At 33.3% G+C, this 15,155-nt stretch overlaps 1 protein-coding gene across 3 annotated transcripts in view; it reads left to right on the top strand.

The window, feature by feature from the left end:
- Positions 1–15,155, top strand: part of Dmd (dystrophin) — a 2,436,643-nt gene that overhangs the window by 1,498,489 nt on the left and 922,999 nt on the right. For all 3 annotated transcript variants that reach the window (XM_085838134.1, XM_085838135.1, XM_029473188.1), the window contains exon 46: positions 12,757–12,898. In XM_085838134.1, the coding sequence (XP_085694260.1) occupies positions 12,757–12,898 (142 nt within the window). The remainder of the gene's footprint in view (positions 1–12,756; positions 12,899–15,155) is intronic.

Here is a 15,155-nt window from a genome sequence, read left to right as displayed (position 1 = left end):
AGTGAATTTAAACAGGATAAATATGTGTGTTCATATGCTGTAATTTTTACTGTTAAAACTCTTATTTTTCCTTATGTTAAATCCTGTGAAATGATAAGCCTTTGACATGTGAATGAATGTTTCATAGAGAGGTTTTTAATAGCTGTTTGTAATATAGTTTTTTTCTGATTTACAGGAAACTGACTTTAAAATACAAAATTTGTTTTTAATTTATGTATCTGTGTGGGTCTGAATGTGTTTATGTTCACGCCTGTGTGAGTACCTGTAGAAGCCAGAAGGGGACACAGTCCCTGGAGCTGGAGTTACATTTGGCTGTGAACTATCTAATGTGAGCATCTGAAACTAAGCTCTGGTATTCTATAAGATCAGCATGCACTCTTATGTTTAAGCCTGTTTTCTAACCCATGTACAAAATATCTTATATGTGAATTTTTATATATTCTGATTTTTATTATGTTTATCAGAAGGGAATCAGTACATATTAGATGTTAGTGTGTGTTGTCCAATTAGAACATGTTAACCTTTTGTAACACTCAATATCAAATCTAACTATCCCACAGACCTGTTATAGACTAAAAGCAATCACAGACATCATAGAAATCAATGGTCATAACTGTTTTTCAGAAAAAAATATATTTACAAAAGTGATCAAGGTTTGTTTTGTGAGCTGTTATATAAAAATCCTTATATGTGAACTTTACTTAAACAAATCTAGTTGGTTTTCAGCAAAACCTACCATCTTACACATACAGTTTCTTTTCCATTAAAATTTTTTTAAGTTGACTGTGAATAATGTTATTATTTTGAAATGTATAATTAAGATTTTATCATTTAGCTATTATTAATAATTAAAAAGATAATATATGCTATGTCCTGAAATTAGAGTATGATCAGAATGTACATGATGTTTCTTATAATAGATTAAAAGATATAATAGGAAACACTATGAACTGTTATAACAATGCACACAATAATTTTGGAAAGGTCTGTGGAGTGAGATCTAATTTGTGATGGCAAGGTAACCAATAATTTCTTACATTCATATGCATAAGAAAATATTTCTGGCACAGAAAATATTTCACTATGTATATATCATGGATTTCAAAGAAGAATAAGTTCTGTAATAGCTTAAGGGATATGAAGAAAAATATATGAAAAAGAAAAATAAGATTTAAAAAATCCCAAAGAGCTTTTTTACCCTTATTAAAGAGTTTGGTTTCATAGTATTGGAACTGGGAAGTTACTGAAGTTATAAATACGTGGCTAGAGACATATTTTAGAAAGATTTCTAATTCTGTAGTATCAATAATGGATGAGAGAGGAGATAAGGTAGGGTGCAGAAATAAGTAAGACCTGGCATTGAGGTGGGGGTGGAGAATACAGTGGCAGAAGTTATGGAAAGAAATAGAACCTCTAAGGATCTGGCCTTTTGATTCTAACTACTGTCTCCCTCCCATTCCATTTCATTGAAAATATTTTGTTGACTTATTTCGTGTCTATAATTTTTGGAAAGGTTTTACTTTCCTGCTTCAGGATCTTTGTCCCCATTTTCTCTGCTTAGAATATTCTTTCTCACAGTGATAACATGACATGCTTCTTCACCTATATCGTTTATTTATCACCTAGCCAAATTCAAGTTGTTATTTAAAAGAAAGATATCATCAGTGCCTTGCTAAGCTATCATTAGAGAAACCTCTTCCTACACAAGATGGGGACAAATACTAGACTCACAGCTAGACATTATGCAGTGTGTGAAACATTGGAATGCAGTTTGAAACAGGATATCTCCATCAAATCGACTTCCCTTCGGAGATCACGGAACTCCACAGAAGAGGAGGCAGAAAGAGTGTAAGGACCAGATGGCATAGAAGGCACCAAGGAAACAAGGCCCTCAAGTCAACATGAGCAAAGCTCATATGTACTCACAGAGACTGAGGCAGCAAGGACAGGGCATGCGCAGGCCTTCACTATGTCTTTGGTGTATATTTATGGTTTCCAGTTTATTTCACTCTTTTCCTTCTTTTTGTTAATTTTGTCCAATTCTGATGTGCTTGCTATTGTTTTAACTTCCTATACTATACTTCATTTTATTGTTCTAAGAAAAGATCATTTTAGGAGCAGAACACATTGAGGATACCTTGTGAATTCATCCTTTTAAATATTGTTTCTGGTAAACAAGGAAGTTGCTCCTGATTGTGAATCAGAAGGCTTTCAGTGGAACTTAGAATTTTGTCCATGTGTGTGACACTAAGAGTTTGAATGGCTTTCATGTCTTTATCTCTAAACTGAAACAGGATCACCTATGACTTGGGATAAGTGGTCAGGGCTGGATTATGAGTTTGACCTGAAATTTGTAAAAATCTAATCATGTAACTGGAAATAAATAATGATAAAAGAAACTGGAAAATGATAGCTGAACAAGTAGGAAAGTTGATATTTTCAATGAGGAGCAAGCTGCTCTGTGCCATGGGCATTTTACTCCAGTACCATGAACTCAGTAAGGCTCTTTATGGTCAATAGTGAATTTTGACCACTCTCTGGCACCCTGTTTTCAACATTTCTTATCACACTTTGCTACTTTCAGATGCTTTTGTTCTTGAAGCACTTATCACTATGCCATTATCTGTATGCATTTCCTTGTCTTTATATATATATATATATATATATATATATATATATATATATATATATATATATACAAGTGCACACACACACACACACATATATACTCTAGCAATAGCATTCAAATTGTATACAACAAATATCAGTTTCTATATTGTATCGGACACTAGCAAGCCTTCAGAAATATTTGCTGCATTTTATTCGTTGATATGGTTCACCTAGATTGATTCTCAGCTGATTGCACACATACTCAGATTAGCATTAAACTTGAATTGAATTTTCCAAGGAAAAAAATGTCAAAGCAGTTTGTCAGAAAACTGAATTAAAGCTGTCAGATGGTACATAAAAAAATCTGAATTCAATAGTTCCCTTGCATACTCTTACAGGTGTTATAATTTTTTGCATATAATCATGCACACTTTGGCAAAATTGAGTTAGTTTAAAAATGTGCCTTAATCATATTCTTCCTTTTTGATTTGATCCATAATAATTTTTATCAACCATATTTTGAAAGCTGCTAATGAAACATTAGGTGAACATTTGGGGTTTCTGAGAGCACACAAAGGCTTATAAATACACTGTGAGGTGCCTTCCATTTGTTCAAATATTAAGCCAAAGAAACTAAAGCCTTGTGGTAGTTAATTCATCCAAATGCCCTCAATTAGCTAAAAACATTGAACAATTTGCTTTTTATTTAGCTTTCAGACCAACTCCAGTCAAGCTTCATTCATTTCCAAACATTCATAAAATATGTTAACCATTTAATAATGTAGGTTATATAGATACACTTGAAGACCCTCATATGTTATTCACATGCAGATACACAATTTGAGGACCAACTACAAACCAGTTCAGTGGTATGTTTAATTTTGGTTCTTACATTTACCAAGAGGGAGGCTGACCTGTCCAAGTTATTTCTTTTGTCACAGTATTTTTTAATTTGTCTAAAGATTCTCAAATGACAAGATATTGGATAGTCTTAATGTCAAACTATAATTATTTTAGTGACCTGTAGAAGTCAACTGACAGAATAGCAAACAGATAAACCTGGAATAAAAGGAAGTCTAGGGATAAACTGTATTGACATTTTTAACTTACATTAAATAACATTGATAACTGTTCTTTTCTAAGTATTCAAATCTCCCCTATCATGATACATACTTTCCTCAATTTTTCACCAATGTTTGAAATGTAAATGGTAGCAGAACCACATTTCAAATGGAAGCCATTCTTGTAGATTACAAAAAAAAACAGATAAATGTATAAAATGACTTTAAAAGTAAAATATTTCATATTTAATTGCAGATGGGAAATGTTAAATATCCCATTCATTATTATTAGTACCACATGCCTGAATAAATCCTACCATAAGCATTAAGAAAGTAGGCAAATAAAGAAAGAACACTTCATCTGATGAATGCCAACATAAAATACGTTTAAAATGTTCTGTCAAGAGAAAAGTCTGCAAACGAAAACTGTATTCCTTTGCTTTTCTCCAGTCATCTGAATACATAAACCCAAATCTCAGCTTTTCAAACTATATGTTGATACTTTTTGAAATTTCAGAAAACACAAGCATTTGGAGCAGCAGATAATAACAAGGTCCAGGTAGAATTTTTGTACTACATATATATATATATATATATATATATATATATATTTATATAAAAATCAAGATAATAAAGGACTATCAAGTGCTTTCATATTTAAAATGGTTCCATCCTTTTTAAGAATTAAATCACGAGAGAAAGATTTCTTTGATGTGTAATGAGATAGTAACAAAGCTCTTACCATAGCTTTTACTTCTTAATAGATGGCTTCTTCTATCCAGAGGTTCCTCAAGTGTTTTATAAATTAGTGTACAGTTAAAGTCTATAAAATCTTGTGCAAGTTACTGCCTTCAAACTAATACTGAAGGTTAATTATAAGTTACACTCAATTATTTTTAGTGCATGGATGAACTCTGAATATTTTCAATGGCCAATTTATAGTCAGAAAATACAGCAGAATTACATTTGAAGGATGGTAATTTTCACAAATTAATTTATTGATTTAATACAACCACACTCATCTTCACTTGGATTTATTTTATGATTTAAGCAAATAGGATATTACTTAACTTGGAAGAGCTAAAGAATCAGAGGAGGCTAACTCACCAGAAGTTAAACACATTAGATGTATTCCATGATATTTCATATAAAAACAACCACAGTAAATTATTATTCAACAACAGAAACTCAGTAGTACATAAATTATAAAAAAAAATTCATAAGTAAATAAAGAACTGATATTGCAGAGGAAATAATGTCAATATCAAAAACACTTCATGGTAAGAAACTTAACTCCAATGAATTTAAGATAGATTAATGCCTTAATTTTTGTTGAAAATAAGGTATTTTGAATAAAAGTAAGCATATACTTACAGGATACAATTAAAAACCAATACTAATAGTGAGCAAAAGAATAGAGAAATGATTTGGCTTTTGTTTTTAGAAACAATTAAAACCAGAAAAAAACATCTAAAAGATGAAAAAGAACCAAAAATGTGTTCTGTATAAATACATGTATGAACAGTGTGAAAAGCTTATATAAACAAATAATTGAACAAAAATAAAAATATTGCACTGTACAAAATTGACATTAAAAACCTACAGGGATTTTATATCAATAACATTTCATATCAAAAATTCATTTAATATTTTTATTAATGGAGACTATATACTATGACAATTTTTCTAATTAGAAATATTTAAAACATGAGAAAGCGTGGGGAGGATAACACTTTCGACTATATGATGGCAGTTCATGAGTAACGCCAATTGCAGTATTACAAAAAATAATTCAACAATGAATATTCAAATTCATTATTTTAGCTATATCTTATTCTAATGAATTTATCTAATATATAGGCCAAAATGAATAAACAAATGTAAGATTGCTTGTTACAATGAATAATTATAACTAAACTTAATTCCTAGTAACAAAGGAAAGGTAAAATATGTCATATCCACTTATACTTTATTACTCTGGTTCTTAAGAAATATTTTTTTCAGAATAACCAATAACATAAGGCAATTAATTATAATTGTTTTGTGTTTGTGCTTCTGGAGATTGAACACAAGGTCCTATACACATTAGGCAAATGCTCTATGACTCGCCAAATCCAGGCCTACTCACACTAAAATATTAAAATAAGGAATAAGGTAAATAATGTTTATAGATTTAATTGGAATTAACTATATAAATCTTAATTGCAATGATTAAGTACATTTGTTTTCTTAGCTGAGTACATTTAAGAGTAAAAACATGCTATTATATAATTTGAGAGTTAACAGAAGCTTTTGAAATTTTCTTCTTGATTTGGGCTTATTTTTACCAGATTCTGAAAGTAAACAATGCTATCCCATGTTCTAAAAATAAGTTCTGGCAGCTGAGATAATTCATTTTCCTGTATGATTTATGGAAGCAATGGTAGCAGTATTCCTACTACTAGAAATTTAAATTGTCCCCATTGTCTTGAAACAAAAACTGATGCAGGACACCTAGACAAAATACTGGAGAATGTTCTAGTAATAAGTCAGTCTTTTAATTTATATTTTACTCATACGTGTGTCTATGTGTGTGTGTGTGTGTGTGTGTGTGTACGTGTGTACGATATAGGCATATGACAAAAATATGTCAGAGAAATGAAGTTGTCTTGGTTTTTAAAACCCTTTATATGGTATCATATTTTTTATTTTTTTATTTTTAAGGCATTTTTATTAGATATTTTCTTCCTTTACATTTCAAATGCTATCCCCAAAGCCCTCCCCCGCCCTGCTCCCCAACCCACCCACTTCTGCTTCCTGGCCCTGGCATTCCCCTGTACTGGGGAGTCTATGACCTTCACAATACCAAGGGCCACTCTTCCCAATGATGGCTGACTAGGCCATCTTCTGCTACATATACAACTAGAGACACAGCTCAGGGGGTACTGGTTAGTTTATATTGTTGTTCCTCCTATAGAGTTGCAGACCCTTTTAGCTCATTAGGTACTTTCTCTAGTTTCTTCATTAGGGGCCCTGTGTTCCATCCAATAGATAGTTGTATATGAGATGGATCCCTGGGTGGGACAGTCTCTGGATGGTCTTTCCTTCTGTCTCAGCTCCAAACTTTGTCTCTGTAACTCCTTCCATGGGTATTTTGTTCCCCATTCTAAAAAGGAGCAAAATATCCACACTTTGGTCTTCCCTCTTCTTGAGTTTCATGTGTTTTGCAAATTGGATCTTGGATACCCCTTTCCCCGACTGGACGACCACCACCATTTTGTTCATACCCAGAATGATGTTCCTGAGCACCTTCTAGTTTAAGAGTCTTTAAATAAAACACAATAGCACAGAATGGGGAATAAATTACACCACATTTTACAATCCATATTTTAAAATATGGAAAAGGTTCTTTTAAGATAGGAAGGCAAAGAAAATTGAAAATAATGATAGACACATTTGTTTTTTCACTCGCCATATATTTACTATGCATATGTTCTATCCCAGATATTGTCAGAATGCAAATATTATATAAGCAACTAATCACACATAAGGCCTTCACTAAGGGAGTACAATTTCATATGTGAGGCAGAGAGTACATCAAAGAAACAAAAGGAGGAAATATGTCAATTTTAGCGACTAAAAAGAAAGCCAAAAACAAGGACAACAAACAGTATGATTATTATGTAAAACTACCTAAGGTGACAAGCACCCACATTTGAAATTTAAGAAAAGAAATTCCAAGACAGATTTGCAATTCTACCTAGTGTATTTGAAGAACACAGAAAAGAGACCAAAAGCTTATCAAGAATGGTGAAAATAAAGTATATGTTCAGAACTGCATAAAATCAAATAATAGGCCAAGTTTACCCTAAGGGTTGCTGATTTGCAGTCCCTTTGTCTAGACTTTGGAAAGTAAAAGAGAAATTTAAAAAATTCAGATGAAAATTCTATTTCTTCTTGTCTAAAGCTTCTTTCCTATAATCTGAGGCATGGTTACAAAATACTCTTCCAGCATTCAAAAGTAAATTTCTTTTTTTTTTTTTAACACTAAGCTTCCTCATATCAGAAGTCCATGAGTCAACGCATTCCAACTGGAGCCTATAGCAGAGGTGTCCTGAATTCGCTATAACCTTTTTTTTTTTTTTTTTTTTTTTTTTACTTTTTATTAGGTATTTTCATCATTTACATTTCCAATGCTATCCCAAACGTCCGCCATACCCTCCCACCCACTCCCCTACCCACCCACTCCCACTTTTGGGCCCTGGGGTTCCCCTGTACTGGGGCATATAAAGTTTGCATGTCCAATGAGCCTCTATTTCTTTCTTTCTTTTTTTTTCCTCCTCGACCTCTTCCCAGATCCTCCTTATCTTCCTACCAACTCAACTTTATGATCTTTCTCTCTCTTAAATAAGAAAACAGCAGAAAATGAAAAATCAAAGCAATCATATTTTAAAAGTCAATAAAATTGACAGAATATAGCAAAACAAAACAAAAAGTATACAGGCAGTTACACACACACACACACACACACACACCCCCCTCAACTCTGCAAAGAAACCAAACATGGAGTTTGCTTTATGTTGGATCCTATATAAGTGTGGTTGATATATCTAGTGACGCTTCATTGAAATACAACCTATTTTCCTTTTCACAGTAATTGCCATTACCTTCTTGGTTAGGAATGGGATTTTGTAGGATTTTCAGAGCAGGAATTTTGTCTAGTTTGAGCATGTGTAGAATGTATGGTTGCTATCATAGTCTCTGGGAGTTCCTATGCTTGTCAGTCTTGTCTTGTCTGGAAACAGTTTCCTTGGGTCATTCACCAATTCTACCTCTGGCAATCTTTCCTTATGTTCTGCTTAGATCCCTTGAGAGTATAGGTTTCAGGAAAAAAAAACCTTGGGGTTCACCTTGGGGTGAACAACCTAAATCTCTCACTTTCTTCACATTGTCTAGTTTTGGGTCTCTGTTTATCTCCATTTACTGCAAGAATAATCTTCTCTGATGAGATGTTCAACAGATGAACAACACTTTGGGATGAACAACACTTTGATCTATGGGTAGGAGTATATCATTGAGAGTCGTTTTATTGGTAAATTACTGTAGCAGAACTATGCCATTTAAATTTTGCTAATTATGTAAAAATATGAAGCTGATCTTTGATCACTCAGACTGAGACACAGGTCCCCTCTTTGTTAGGTAAAAAAAAAAATATCAATGAGTTTGAATGAGTTTGTGGGACTGCTTGAAACAAAAACTTTTCCTTGCTAAAATACTTTAGGTTGTGTGACCATTTTCTTGAGGCCAATGACTCATATCATAATATGATAAGGAAGAACATGTCTGGAGTACAGGAGAATCTTCAAGGTATTCCTTAATATTGTCATTTCCTATTATTAAGGTCAAAAGAAACTACAACAATGCAATGCAAGCAGAATAGTAAATGTTTCAAATCCTTCAGGAGTAAATTTGTGAGACAATCTTTTATGAAATTCCTAGCCAAATGGATGGACCTGGAAGGCATCATCCTGAGTGAGGTAACACAATCACAAAGGAACTCACACAATATGTACTCACTGATAAGTGGATATTAGCCCAAAACTTAGGATACCCAAGATATAAGATACAATTTGCTAAACGCATGAAACTCAAGAAGAATGAAGACCAAAGTGTGGACACTGTGCCCCTTCTTAGAATTGGGAACAAAACACCCATGGAAGGAGTTACAGAGACAAAGTTTGGAGCTGAGACAAAAGGATGAACCATCTAGAGACTGCCATATCCAGGGATCCACCCCATAATCAGCTTCCAAATGCTGACACCATTGCATACACTAGCAAGATTTTGCTGAAAGGACCCAGATATAGCTGTCTCTTGTGAGACGATGCCGGGGCCTAGCAAAAACAGAAGTGGATGCTCACAGTCAGCTATTGGATGGATCACAGGGCTCCCAATGGAGAAGCTAGAGAAAGTACCCAAGGAGCTAAAGGGATCTGCAACCCTATAAGTGGAACAACATTATGAACTAACCAGTACCCTGGAGCTCTTGACTCTAGCTGCATATGTATCAAAAGATGGCCTAGTCGGCCATCACTGGAAAGAGAGGCCCATTGGACACACAAACTTTATATGCCCCAGTACAGGGGAACGCCAGGGCCAAAAAAGTGGGAATGGGTGTGTAGGGAAGTGTCGGGGGAGGCTATGGGGGACTTTTGGGATAGCATTGGAAATGTAATTGAGGAAAATACATAATAAAAAAATATAAAAATTTAAAAGAAAAAGAAAATATATTATCTTAATATGTGTGATTCTGTACACAAACATTCTTAAAATATACATTAGAAATACTTATGGCAATTGCAATTCTTACTTATGTAGCTAATTTTGTAGACTTAACTGGAATTCTAACTACCCATTGATCAGAACATTTAAACCATTCTTTATTCCCTCTGCCTTCAGCGGGCCTCTCTTTCCAGTGATGGCCGACTAGGCCATCTTTTGATACATATGCAACTGGAGTCAAGAGCTCCGGGGTACTGGTTAGTTCATAATGTTGTTCCACCTACAGGGTTGCAGATCTCTTTAGCTCCTTGGATACTTTCTCTAGCTCCTCTATTGGGGACCCTGTGATCCATCCAATAGCTGACTGTGAGCATCCACTTATGTGTTTGCTAATTCAACAAATGTCTTTTACAGAAATCAAGTGCAGAATTCTTTAAGAATTAGATATCTACATAAAATTTACAATTAAAAAGATGATTCAATATTTTTAATTTAAAAATTGATAAGGTAAAAGTGAAATCAATGAAAATGTAATTGTGAGTAAGAAGAGCAGTGATCAATATTCTTTATAAATAAATATTATTTAATAAATAAAACTGGACAATCCACATATATAGTTCAAAATTCCTAGTAAACAAAACTGTGAAAAGGAGAGACCACTTAATAACATTGATACTTCATCTCATTGGATGGAAGATTCTCAACAAGAGGTATATTATGTAATGATTTCTAGCAATATATTTTCTTAAGACATTAAATTATCAAAAATTATTTAACTTGATATAAAATATAAATTCTTTTTAATGAATATTTTCTTTATTTCATTTCAAATAGTATCCTCTTTCCTGGTTCCCCCTCCCCCAGAAACCCCCTATCCTATCCCCCTCCCCCTGCTTCTATGAGGGTGCTCCCCCACCCACCTACTCACTCCCACCTTTCCACCCTGGCATTCCCCTACACTGGGGCATCAAACCTTCACAGGCCTCTCCTCCCATTGATGCCCCACAAGGCCATCCTCTGCTACATATGCAGCTAGAGACATGGGACCCTCCATGTGTACTCTTTGGTTGGTGGTTTGGGGGGCCTGGTTGGTTGATATTGTTGTTTTTCCTATGGGGCTGCAAACCCTTTCAGCTACTTCAGTCCTTTGTTTAATTCCTCCATTGGGGACACCATGCTCAGTCGAATGGTTGGCTGTGAACATCCACCTCTGTATTTGTCAGGCTCTGACAGAGCCTCTCAGGAGACAGCTATATCAGACTCCTATCAAGCTGTCCTGTGGCTAAAAAAATAGTAATTCTTAACCACATTTAAAAAGTATAGAGCTGGACAGTGGTGGCGCACGCCTTTAATCTCAGCACTTGAGAGGCAGAGGCAGGAGGATTTCTGAGTTTGAGGCCAGCCTGGTCTACAAAGTGAGTTCCAGGACAGCCAGGGCTATACAGAGAAATCCTGTCTCAAAAAAAAAAAAAAAAAAACCCTAAATAAATAAATAAATAAAAATAAAAATAAAATATATAGGGAAAAAAGTATAGAAACAACCCAAATTAACATTGTACTCTTATGGAATAATATGGAATACTATAAAGAGAATAAGTACACGACAACAAAGCATGTAGAATTATAAACATAAATTTTAGTCAAAAAGCAAGACATAAAGGATGACATATAATATTACTACTTTTGCATAATGCTTACATTACAGAATATCACAGTGAAAGGTTAATGGATACATGTTAGTGAGAGGGAAGCAAAGTATTTCTTATAATAATTTCTCTATATGATGAATCTAAACATGTATTTTCATTGAGCTATATATAAAATTATATATGTACTTTCTCATATGTACATTATACTTCAGTTAAAGGCTTCTATTAGATCTCCCAAAAAATGACAAAAGCAAAAATAAGTCATTTTAAATATGAACCATTCTGACTACCCATAAGTCTTCCAATCTAATATGTAAAAGTGAATTTATGCCTAATTAAAATGTATACAATATATGCATTCATATAATTAAAAACATCCACCAGAATAGTACACCTTGTATGGCATTTTTGTTATGTTTGTCTCTTCAGTGAGAAGAATTGTGTTATAGTTTGGAAACATCTGCATGGTGCTTATACCCTTGCTTTTACATTTGTCATTTAATTTACCATTAGATAGTCTCTAATTTGTCCTCCTTAAAACCACGCAGCTTCACATTTGTATTTCTATTACTACAGTAGTTTTCTAGAAGGAGGAAATATTAGGCCTCAGGATATTTTTGCTTGTCACAGCTGGGAATAGTGCCCACAAGTGCTGCTAAGTATCTTAGTATTAGGATAGCCCCTCCCAACCAAGAGTTTTCGAAGGCTAAGTGCCACTGTTGCCTAGGTAGTGAAGTCTTCCTGAATGTAATAGCAGGGTACTGCAATTCTTAAAATAGTGTTTTCTTGTCCTATTTTTGTATTTTTTGAAGTTTTAAAACGACTGTTCAAAGTGGATGAAACAAAGATAAATCATATATTATGGCCTTCTTTTAAGTAGCTTGCTTTTTAAAAACATAATTGTTGTTGCTTTGTTTGTTTGGTCAGTTGGTTGGTTTGGTTTACTGTTTTATTATTAATAATAATCATTCCATTCATTTGAATCTCAAATGATATCCCACTTCCCAGTTACCTCTCCACAAGCCCCCTCTCACATCTGACTCCTCCCCCGTCTCCTTTGCCTATATGAGGGTGCTCCACCCACCCACCCACCACCTCCTGCCTCACCACTCTGGCATCCCCCTAAATCCCTGAGAAGTGTATCATTTACAAGAATTTTGTTATTCTTAATACAGGATTGAAGAACAAAAGAATGTCTTGTCAGAATTTCAAAGAGATTTAAATGAATTTGTTTTGTGGCTGGAAGAAGCAGATAACATTGCTATTACTCCACTTGGAGATGAGCAGCAGCTAAAAGAACAACTTGAACAAGTCAAGGTAATTTCCCTTAGTAAAATCCTCAGGGCCTATTTGTATAAATCACATATAAATCTATTTTAATGTATTTAATCATTGATTTGCTATTGATTATGTTATCTGTAGTTCTCAACAATATGTTTTTTCTCCCAACTTTACTTTTTAACCAAATGACTGTTATTTAACATACTTACATAATACATACACATGTACATGCATACATACATATATATACATATGGATGGATATATGTGTGTTTAGATACATATATGTTCTTTATACAAACAAAGTGCCTACCAGTTGTTTTGAAAATTAACTTAATTAGTTTTAGAGTTATTTCAGGGTCTATAACTTCATATAATTTTGAAAACTGAAGAGCAAAGTGTGAAATCAAAAAGTCTATATATAAGTGGGAAGAACTTTGCAATCTGCTTTATGCTACATCACTGGAGACTGAGAGTTTCACTAATGAAGAATATCGTTTATTATTGAAGACATTGTCAAGTAATATTGTATCAGTTACTCCTTAAAGATTTTACATTAACAAAAAGTAGTATTTAGCTTGAGCTTACTTCATGTGAACATGGAACTATTGACATTGGTTCACATTCCACTCTGGTTCACTAGACACACAGCATACCCAAAAGATAGTTTTGTTTTTGTGTGAACTCAAACATATCTGCTAGCACCTCACCTGGCTCACTGATGTGACCTAATTATATGGCTAATTTATTTTTTATGATTTTAATTTCAGAAAAGGAAGTCTTTCAGAACTATGCTATTTTAATTTTAAAAGTAAAGGTGAAAAGAGAATGAAAATTAATTTGTATCATGTACTGTATGTCAAATATGAAATTTATTTACAATTCTATTTTTTTAATCCTCATGTGAAACATTGTAGCTGGTTCCTTTTCCTGTCATTGTAGAGTGTTATAAAATAAAACAAAAGTAGAATTCCTTATTTATTAATGATTCAGTTGGTTTACTCGGGCAAATTATAGTTCAAATGGACCCTTTACTTCTGTGAAACAAAGAAAACATTAAAAGTTACATCCTATCATGATGGAGACTACAAAGGAAAAACAGTTGCTTAGATCAGTAGACAAGCCGTGCAGTGGTGGTGCACGCCTTTAATCCCAGCACTTGGGAGGCAGAGGTAGGTGGATTTCTGAGTTCGAGGCCAGCCTGGTCTACAGAGTGAGTTACAGGACAGCCAGGGCTACATAGAAAAACCCTTTCTCTAAAAAATAAAAATAAAAACAAAAAAAAACAACAACAACAAAAAATCAGTAGACAAATATTAAAAGCACACTATATATCAGTTATTATAATATGTATTTGACATTTCAGTACTGAAAGCTTGTGAGCCATTTGTAAACTACTACTCCCTGGAAAAGAAACAAGTCCAGTCTGTTCTGTGAAGCCATCTTTCCTGAACTTATTGAATGCCATAAATAGCATAATTGATAGTTCATTGTGTGGACATTTTTAGCAGCATTCATTTATGAATATTTGTGTATTGGTTTTTTTATACTTCTTGGACACCCTACATAATAATGTACAATAGAACTTTTTATAAATATAGATAAGGTCTTCATGCATTGTTGTAAATACTAGCTATATGTACATTAAGAAAAATAGTTTGTATGAACACCGGAGGAGGTTTTATATCAAGTTAGATTTTAGTAGTTCCTCTGTTGGATCCTGCAGTTCCAAATAAAATTTAGTTATGATCACTGGTAAATATGAGCATCTTGGAAAAAGTGTAATAACAATATGATTCTAAATGGAAGATAATAAATTTAAATTTCAGGATGGAATCTTCCAAGTTTGAATTACTACTTCTATTAATAATTATTAGCCTTATTTCCTTGTAGATTATATTTAAATCTCCTATTTCAGTTTTCTTCTAAACAAAGTGAAATAATAATTACTTCATAGGATAAATAATTATTGTCCTTTGTACTTCATACTATTGTTAATTCCATATTTTGAGATGAAGTGAGGTTACACACAATATATATATGCATATATATATATATATATGTGTATATATATATATATATATATATATAGAGAGAGAGAGAGAGAGAGAGAGAAAGATTGTCTACTCATGTGCATGCTATTGTATGTTATGACATGCTAAAATACCTGAGAGTATGATAGAGTCAGTCCAAATGTTCTATTTCTGATAAAGCATATGATTTTAGAATAACTGCTTGTTATACTCTTTTAGAGTTCTATATGTCATGTAACATTTTTCACTTGAAAACACTCT

Source organism: Mus caroli, unplaced genomic scaffold, assembly GCF_978045245.1.
Source record: "Mus caroli unplaced genomic scaffold, Mus_caroli_1 scaffold_5, whole genome shotgun sequence".
Classification (NCBI taxonomy): domain Eukaryota; kingdom Metazoa; phylum Chordata; class Mammalia; order Rodentia; family Muridae; genus Mus; species Mus caroli.
This window is presented reverse-complemented; position numbering and strand designations above follow the sequence as displayed.